This window comes from Strongylocentrotus purpuratus, unplaced genomic scaffold (genome assembly GCF_000002235.5).
Source record: "Strongylocentrotus purpuratus isolate Spur 01 unplaced genomic scaffold, Spur_5.0 spur5_contig_832, whole genome shotgun sequence".
Lineage (NCBI taxonomy): Eukaryota > Metazoa > Echinodermata > Echinoidea > Camarodonta > Strongylocentrotidae > Strongylocentrotus > Strongylocentrotus purpuratus.
In genome coordinates, this window is record NW_022145538.1 from 364,446 (window position 1) to 374,137 (window position 9,692).

General features: G+C 35.5%; 1 protein-coding gene across 1 annotated transcript; it reads left to right on the plus strand.

The window, feature by feature from the left end:
* Nucleotides 1-986: 986 nt before the first annotated feature.
* LOC752524 (50 kDa hatching enzyme) lies at nucleotides 987-7,909 on the plus strand. Its single transcript, XM_001176086.4, has 9 exons — nucleotides 987-1,428; nucleotides 2,256-2,370; nucleotides 3,095-3,279; nucleotides 3,742-3,946; nucleotides 4,286-4,447; nucleotides 4,775-5,002; nucleotides 5,555-5,682; nucleotides 6,158-6,296; nucleotides 6,942-7,909. The coding sequence occupies exons 1-9, from the start codon at nucleotides 1,105-1,107 to the stop codon at nucleotides 7,241-7,243; spliced, it is 1,788 nt and encodes a 595-aa protein (XP_001176086.1). The 5' UTR covers nucleotides 987-1,104; the 3' UTR covers nucleotides 7,244-7,909.
* Nucleotides 7,910-9,692: the final 1,783 nt, after the last annotated feature.

Consider the following 9,692-nt stretch of genomic DNA (forward strand, 5'->3'; position numbering starts at 1 on the left):
AGAACCAGCTATCACATTCTGGTCTAAAAATAGAGTTTAAGTTTTCAAAGAAAACATTTCAATTTGATTTAGTTTGTTCGAAGAATTTATGACAGTCTGTATCAAAATTTGATAAATACACCAGTTAGTTTTCAAAATTTGCAATCATTATGATTTGAGAAAACGTGTGACTGATCACTTGGCTTGAGAAAGTCCACAGAAGTGGAAAGGTTTCTGTATCAATCATTATATTACATATCGGTAACGGAAATGGAAAGGTTTCAGCTTCATCCCAGAATTTGCAAATTGGATAAAAAGACTAAAAGAATTTCAATTCAAACTGCTGTATAATATTGTTTGTGTTAGTTAATCACCACTTTACAGGTTTCATTTAATATCATGTGATAAGTGCTCCTCTGTGTGGAAAAGATGAAGAAACATATAAATACATATTTGTTGAATGTGATATGGTAAAGGATTTATGGGAACAGCATAATAACATATTGAATCTCCCAATTTCTTAAGAGATTGGATGGAAGGAAGTTCACATTGGACTAGATGAAATAATTGGATCATGGCAGATAATTAATCATGTTATTTTATTAATTAAATATATATTATTTCGTAGTAGCGAAAAAAAGAGAAACGAAACATTGCTACTGAAATAAAAAGATTGTTAGGGAAAAAGAAATTCTGAGATTTAACTTCCTAGACTCTCTCCCATTTGTATCCGTCCAATAATTTCAATTTCTTTGTCAGGGTAACCCAATTCAAACCCGGAACTACGTAGCTAGGCAACAAGAAACATCATCCGCAGAGTTCCGGGAGAAGATTGACATCCTATATCGCCGTTGGTCAATAGTTTACTATTGTCCGTACAATAGTCGTCCAACCAAAAAGGAGCTTACCAGGTACGCGTACGGAACAGGCCAATCAGAACAGCGTTCGTTAGGGCGCGGTTAACTAGAAACCCACTTTTACTGGGATTCAAAATCGAATAAATAGCCAGTGAATTGTTTGTGAAAATCATTATCACTTCTTATCATCAAGCTGTAAACAAGCTCATACAAGTTAGAAGGTTGTTTTCATTTCAACTAAAATCATCGTTCGCTCTTTAGACTGAGAATGGCGAATTTTTGCTTGATATTAGCAGTAGTTTTCTTGACACGGCTAACCACTGTACTAAATACCCCGATTTCGGTCACGTTTGAGCCGACACAGTTAACTGACATCACGGCTTTGGTCAGCGAAGTTGGAGATGATTTCGGCTCGACCACTCCGAGATCAGAGATCTTGACTACTGTCTCCGAGGACGATTCTGATGATGACGATGGCGATGAATCGGTTGAAGATATGACGATACTGCAAACAACAACATCATCTGAACATGTGATTGCGGGCATAGTCGTCGACGAGGACATTGACGAGTCAAAAGTCGTAATATTGAAGGTAAGACTCTATTATTACGACATTTATTTTCTTGGTAATGATTCTGCTGTTTAAATGGGTGTACTTTCGAGAGGTAGAAGGGAGAGAGAGAGAGAGAGAGAGAGAGAGAGAGAGAGAGAGAGAGAGAGAGATTAAGCATGTTAAGATGATAAAATAGAGAGGGAGAAAGAAACGTGATGATACAACCTCCCTCACTCAATAGCCTCGCTCTGCCACATTATTTTCAGCCAACTTTTAAACAGCTGTGACCAGTTTCCTCACCCTTCATGCCTGGTCTGACCTATCCTGCCTATGCTAGGTCACGCAAACAAAATTGTATTAAACCTGCTAAAGTTTTGAGCATATGCTTATGTCTTCTTTATGAATATCGTTTCATTGCAAACTCAAAATTGATCCAGCGAAATCATAATCGTTCGAGTTACAGTTTTTAAAACACCTTCATGATTATATTGAAAATACAATGGTCGAAACAATTAGGTTAATAATTCGTGTTCACTCAGTCTCGTTACGTTAGGGTCCTATCTAATTAAACTGCGATCTTATCAATGTGGTTTTGAGTTTGATCCAGCTTCACTAATTCATATTCCCATGTCTAATACTGGATTGCGTTCAGGGTATGTGCTACCGCCAACATTATTTCATTTCGACGGTACAATTTTATTCATTTAAGGCATAAATCTGAAATACCACTTTTCAGAAAAACGTTATGTTATGAGCAGAATTTTAATTTTAGTAAGCAATATAATGTGTGATATTCATGTTACTTTCATTCCTCATCGTTCACTTCATTCATAATTATTCTATTGTTACTTGACCCCTTATTTTAGGCCAATCTTGAGCAGTTTGGTTACGTCCCCCTCGGTTCAACTTTTGGCGAGGCAAACATCAACTACACATCCGCCATCTTGGAATATCAACGAAATGGCGGTCTTAACCAAACAGGTGAGTCGCTGATTTGATTTGATCAAATTTGCAGTTTGAAGCATCAGTGTGTTACAACGTGTAGTTTCGATTTTTTCTGTGAGTCGTCCAATTTGAAAACATTACATAAAATTATCCTTGTCCTCAGAGTAGGTACCAGAATCTAGAGTAGGTATACCAGGATCTATCGTGAGGTGTTGAGGGGACATTTCTTGACTCCACCCAGAATCATTTCATCGGTTATCCTAAACTTTTTCTAGCAATAGTTTTCTGCCTAGTGTACAGCTTTTTGTGCATGCCTAGTATATAGCGCCAGTGTCGGCCTCCGTTTGGCATGTACTATACAAAAACTCACTAATTCAACGTTTTTGTTTAGTGTTTCGAATTAAGATTAGTAAACTTGTATAGTAGCCTTGCACTTGACATGATTAAATATGTTAAAACTAAATATGTATTCTAATATTATTGACAACATCATTATGATCATTATCACCAACCTCATCATTGTTGAAACCTTTGACATGTTATTACCGTCGTTATGATAAACCTAATCCACGTTTGCATCTTCTATTTTCATTTCCTCCAATCATGACTGTTTTGATTAAAGTCAAAGACCTTGCTGTCATCAATGTCATTACTATTCTCATTAGTATTGCTAGTATTATATCATTACTTATACTATTACTATTGTTACGTCACTCTTATTCGTGTTCTCACGTTTTATTCATCCCCATTCATATGACAGGTATATTGGATGCTGAAACAGCTGAACTCCTCGATACACCTCGATGTGGTGTTCCCGATATCCTACCCTACGTCACAGGTGGCATCGCGTGGCCACGTAACGTAGCCGTGACGTATAGCTTCGGTACACTCACCAATGATCTCAATCAAAACGCAATCAAGAACGAGCTAAGGAGAGCCTTTCAGGTAGGTCTATCATTTTATCATGCTTGAGTCTGTTTTTGTGTGTCGGTGAGGGGGTAGGGGGATAGCTGTTCTATATCATTGTGAGTTAGGCATCTAACTGAACATTTCTAAGGGTCTTCTTTTAAAGGATGTTCTATTTTGCAAGTATCTTGTAACTCTTTAAAAAGTTTTTAACAATCATTATCTGCTACTGCTATTCCATTTTGTTTAGCAAATGCGTCATGCTGTTGTAGGAATTATTATGTTTGTGAAATTGAAAATAATGGAGATTTTATATAATGCAAACATGCAGTTAGACAATTCTTGTTGTGAAGGATAATTTAAACGTTTCAGGTAATCATACTATTTCTGTTGATACGTTTAATGATGTCATCAATAAGATTATGGGAATTAATTCTAAATTTCAATTTAAACATGTTGATGATTGTTTTATTATCAATGTCTTTATCGTCATCATTACAGGTTTGGGTCGATGTATCTGGTTTGACCTTTCGCGAGGTCGTCGATAGTTCATCTGTGGATATCCGTATCAAGTTCGGGAGCTATGAACACGGTGACGGCATCTCTTTCGATGGTCAAGGCGGCGTCCTCGCCCACGCCTTCTTACCTCGTAACGGTGACGCTCATTTCGACGACTCCGAGAGTTGGACAATCGGGACTAACTTTGGTAAGAATTCAATTTATTGTCTACGATTTATTCCCCCTTTTTTAAATATAGATTAATTAAAAATAATATTTGGATTGCATGGTTGTGATATTCTTTCATTAAATCTGGTAAATATTTTGAAAAGTTTGGCCCAGTGGAGACATATTCACTATTCTGAATAAAAGAAAGAATATTAATAGAAACACAGAAAACAATTAAAAAAAAAAAAAAAAAAAATATGCTATGTACCTCTTCAGGATGCTAGCGTGTGTGATCGTCATTTTTGATTATTATTATTATGTTTTCTTAGATGATATTATTTTTCTGATATGATAATCACATCTTTTTCCTATCCCTCAGGTACGAACTTGTTTCAGGTTGCAGCTCATGAGTTCGGTCACAGTCTTGGTCTCTACCACTCGGATGTACAGGCAGCTCTCATGTACCCCTATTATCGGGGTTATAATCCCAACTTTAATCTTGATCGTGATGACATTGCTGGTATCACGTCGCTTTATGGAAGTAAGTCATATGGTATTTAATCAATAGAGATGTATGTTTTAACTTTTAAAATGACGAGTCTTTATCTTATTGTTAAAAAACGAAGACCTTAATCAACCCAACCTATCTCTCAACACTTACGTATCAGACAGATCTTATTTTGAATAATATGTATTTTCATTGATGATTAATTTAGCTTTTGTAAAATAATTATTATGGAATCCTGGGAAGGGGCGTGTTGCCCCGTAAATATTTTGTTTTAAAAGGAGCAGTCGTTCCGCCCCTGGACACAAATGTAACATGTAGCATACATAAGATGTAATGTTAATGTATCTTCCTCTTTCATAGGAAACACTGGCACAACCACAACAACAAGGCGACCCACAATCACCCGTACTACCACACGCCGTACAACCCAACGCCGTACAACCACACGCCGTACAACTACACAACCAACCACCACACAGACTACCACAATAAGACCTCCTACGTCCCCTACCCCACCCCGCCAGGCCTGCACGGGATCCTTCGATGCAGTCATCAAAGATTATAGTGGTAGAATATACGCATTGGCCGGTAAGTGGAAATTAATTATGTCTTATTTACAAAAGCAACTTTCTAAATTATCCCAAACTTCTGTTCTCTAAATTCCTTTTCATTATTCACATGAGCAATGTATTGATTTGACTTTCCCATAGCGAATACCACTGTGCCTCTTCGCTGCATATACAATGAATTGCATCTTAACTTACTAACCCACTTAGGATTTAATCGCTCCAATTTTGGACGATAAAATAAATGCTAAGCTAAAATTTGATGATAATTATAATCCTACCTATGGCAAGCAAGTTAAAAAACATTACCTATTTAAAAAAAAAAAAATCTGTCCATGAATATCAGTTTTTATTACCAAAAAATGGTACTATAATAAACACTTGTATTGCTAGTTTGACAGGATATTGCTTATCACCCATGTGTTACCCTGTTTGGAACAGTAGGATGGACTATGTATATACTTGTGTTATCTAAGCTCTGCTCCATTTCTGTCTACGATACCTTTACAGCTTATCCAATAGAAAAAGTTTAATAAATCTAGACATTTACTAATTTAATATTTTCATTACACAGGGCGTTACTACTGGCGTTTAGACCAGGCATCACCTTCGTGGGGTGTAGTTCGTAACAGATTTGGATTTGATCTGCCAGAGAACGTGGATGCCAGTTTCCAAAATGGGATCTTTTCATATTTCTTCAGCGTAAGTATTTTATTCAATCTTTATAATCGATGTGAAACTGGCAGTACATAATAGTTCATTACCCTTCATATTCTCTACATCTAACAGTTATTTACTCTATAATTACAAAAGGTGCGCGAAAACTGTATTACCTTCAGTTTTATTACCTCGTTCACCAAAGACCCAGGAGCATCTCCGTCTACACTTAATGGGCCGAGAATCTTCAATGATTTTAGATCAATGATCAAAGCTTCCGGCTGCTCGAAACCGAGTACATATTTAATAGCAGCTTAATTTGTTGGGGGCCTATTTATAGTTAAATTGTCGAATAAAAAACGCTATGGTATATAAATATATCTCTTATTTGGAATGACCATTAATCATTGAATATCTATTAAAATCATTCTAACTGTAGCATTCAAGATTGTGTGTAAGAAACTGTTGTGTCGCCATCACTCTTTTTAATCACTAATCCCTCTTTCTTTTGTTATTCTAGGAATGTTATTACTACTACCAGACCTCAACACAACGCAGATTCTCAAGGATACCAATCAACAGGAGATGGGTTGGTTTACCATGCGACATCGATGCAGCATATAAATCTAGTGACACTGGTCCAACTTTTTTCTTCAAAGGTACATTTTTTTAAAATTGTATAAATTATGATTTATTTAAAATAAAACATTACAGCGTTTCACATACCGCAAAATCTGTCCCGTCTGATGAAAACAAGTATCCATTTATTTCATCAAGAAAAAAGTCTTGATTTGACAATTAAATAATTATAGTAATACCAAATGGTCTCATCCGAGAATGGATTTTAGACTTTCGTCTTTGTATGTATGAAATACATTTCAGAGAATCTCCCTTTGTGTATTTAATTTTACTATTGACAATTATTATGAATACTGACTGACAGCAGAAATGGATCTGAAATCTTGATTTAATAATCTGTTTAACACCTGTGATTTATCCGTGATTGAGCACTATTTTGTGAATAGTCAAGAGATTTCATAACGAATTGTAGTTCATTATTAACCTCAGGATGCATTAATAACCGAAGTCTCTTTACAAGTCATCAACTATTTCAAAATCAATATTTCACAAGATATTGATTGATTTCCATTTTCACACCAACATGCGCCGGGAAAGCATTTTATTGGTGAAGTATCTTTATGACAATACCATCATCCATATTCCCAGAAGCTTGAATATCAATATAAATAAACGAAATGATTCGAAAATTAATGAAATCCTTTTGTTTCCCTCTCCATTTTCAGGTGGGTTTGTCTACAAATTTAGCAGCAGTAATCGGCTCCAGAGGAGGACTCGCATATCCACTTTTTTCAGGAATACACCTTACGCCCTCCGCGATGGAGTTGAAGCAGTGGTGCGCGTCGACGATGTTTACCTGCATTTTTACCGAGATGGCCGTTACTACAGGATGAGAGACTCCACTAAGCAGTTTGTCAACTTCCCCAATGGTTTGTCATATCGTAACGTCATTGATACGCTCATTCCACAGTGTCGCAGTCTGAATCTGAGCGTAGAAATCGAGAGTTGCTCGAATTCATCGGAATGAAATGACATTTTTTTTAGGGACTTTCCCTTTATCAACGAGCGGTAATGACCCCAGCGAAGAATAGTAACTAAAAGTGTTAAGATGGAAAGTTTAAATATGGGTAATTTTCATTGCTTATTTACTATTTTGTATAAGACCTCTATGTGCCAATGTACTTTCATAAATATAAGCAATATACTATGTATCCAATATCTATAATAATATATGTTACAGCTGAAGCATAGTTTATTATGATGTCAGCCCAGAAAATTGTAATTCATAACAAAGTTGAAAGAGTGGTACTTTGTTTCAAAGCACTCGCACTGACCGAATGAAATGTCAGTTGAGCATAACTTTTAAGAAAATATTTGTATAGATCCTTTTTTAAACGAATGTGTGTATTTATTACGTAAATCTTTCTTAGTGATTAGTGCTCTTAAATGCCTTCAACTATGTTTACACATAGCCTCTCTACGAATTAATTTCACCTCACGTCGTATTCGGTCACCTCATGATATCGCTGTCATCATCAATTGCATTTTACTTGCGTTACTCGAATTGAATTACTTTTTATTTATTTATATGTTTAAATCTTAATTTGGGTACTAATTTATGTATCTAATATATTTATTACAAGTGTGCTTCTGTATTACTTCTTAAATAAAACTAATTATTCAATTGAAGTCACGATTGTCTCGGATACATGTGTTTATTTTCTCTACATAGAGATAGAGATAGAGAGGGAGGGAGAGATATATATATATATATATATATATATATACGTGTATAATATGAAGTTGCCAAATAGTTTGAACTCTTGTTATCGTGTCAAGTAGAAACACAGATATTCTTTCATAACATGAGTACACACGGAGGCCTGCAATTGAAATGAAGAGTGTACGTGTGCACTAAGTAAATAAAGTAAGACCAACATTTATTGTCCCACTGTTACATTTCATGCTTGAAATGTTCACGAAATATAATCAAAACGGCACCTGCAATCGAAATAGACATTTCTGTTAGAGGCCGATCAGTGTTTTTTTCCCTCGTATAAAAGGGGCGGTAAACAATTTCGGAAAACCACTATTAAATGAGAAAGGATAAAAAAGGTTATCACATTTTGTAGGTGATCACGAACAAAATCAAATCTTAGACACACTCTAAATGTTTACAACGGTTGACCCATTTTGTATGTGCTTCTTTTTGTTTTATTCTTTTTTGTTTTTGTTTGTTTGTAAAATAACATTTTCTGGTCTTCTTTATTTCCTCATAATGATATATACATCTTCATTTTCAGCATTTGCCTCCATTACTGGAGGGATATACATAGTTTTCTACATGAAATGTTTTCTTTTATCTGTAAACTATAATCCAAGAGGTAAAACAAAATATGAAGAAGCCTCTGTTTTGTTTTTTTTTCTTTTAAATTTTTTCCAACAAAGCTTTTGTAAATAGTAAAAAGTGCATAATATCGACATCGTTTTCCTTCTTTTTATTGAATTAAATACCAAACAATAGATGACATGATCCGAAATTAGAGCTAAACAGAATATTTTTTTATATTCTTTTCAACTTCTTTCCAAAATCTTGTTTTCCAGAAAACTTGCGTTTTTTTATATTTTGCTGTATGTGCTTGTGTTCAAATGATTCAACCACTGACAATAGTGCTTGTGAACTGTAAGCAGCAGCGTGTCTGCAAACGCTTAATTATCTTGACTAATTTCACAACGGATAAACCATTCAATATCTGACAGTAAGAGACAAAAATGTTTGCAATAACAAACAGATAAACTGATTGTTTTAACAATGAGTGCTTAATTTCCGGCGTTTGAAGTGTTTGAATACTAACACCTACACAATGTATGCGCTAGTGCATGATCAGGCTAGATTTTGGGGACAAATACATGTTAGTAAACAAACGCTAACATGTTTACAGTGCATGCTTGGGACACGTTTGTCTTTTCATTAACCTCAGTTCCACCACCACACCGACCCCTCACCGATCCCACGCTGAAAGAGCTTTGGCCATATTATGGGGGTAATGTAATTGTTTGATCGGTCGGTTGTTGGTCCCGTTGGTGGGACTAGGGTATTACGGGGTGTATCTATCCTAGTTATTGAGTGTTTCAAGAAGTCTCATTCTACAAGGTCTTTACTCTCAACAAGGGGCTCATTCTACTAAGTCTTTAATCTCTTCATGTATGCTCATTCTACTAGGTCTTTACTCTCTTCACAATTTCAAGAAGATTTCATACACGATAATATAATTCTATTACCCCTACTCCCATCACCACCATCATCAATTAAAACTTTTCACCCTCGCGGATTTTAGGCTTTCTCAGAAATACCCCTTCATTTTCGATATTTTATTTCAGATCATCGTCGCTCGCATAATTCTGGGAAATGTATGCAGATAAACACATTTCAATCTTGGATACATTCGCTGGTATTAAATGGTACAACCTTCTTT

Coding starts and splice junctions, on each gene's coding strand:
- LOC752524 (XM_001176086.4), top strand. CDS start 1,105: ATGGCGAATTTTTGCTTGATATTAGCAGTAGTTTTCTTGACACGGCTA. Junction 1,429..2,255: donor CAAAAGTCGTAATATTGAAG/GTAAGACTCTAT, acceptor CCCTTATTTTAG/GCCAATCTTGAGCAGTTTGG. Junction 3,947..4,285: donor GACAATCGGGACTAACTTTG/GTAAGAATTCAA, acceptor CCTATCCCTCAG/GTACGAACTTGTTTCAGGTT.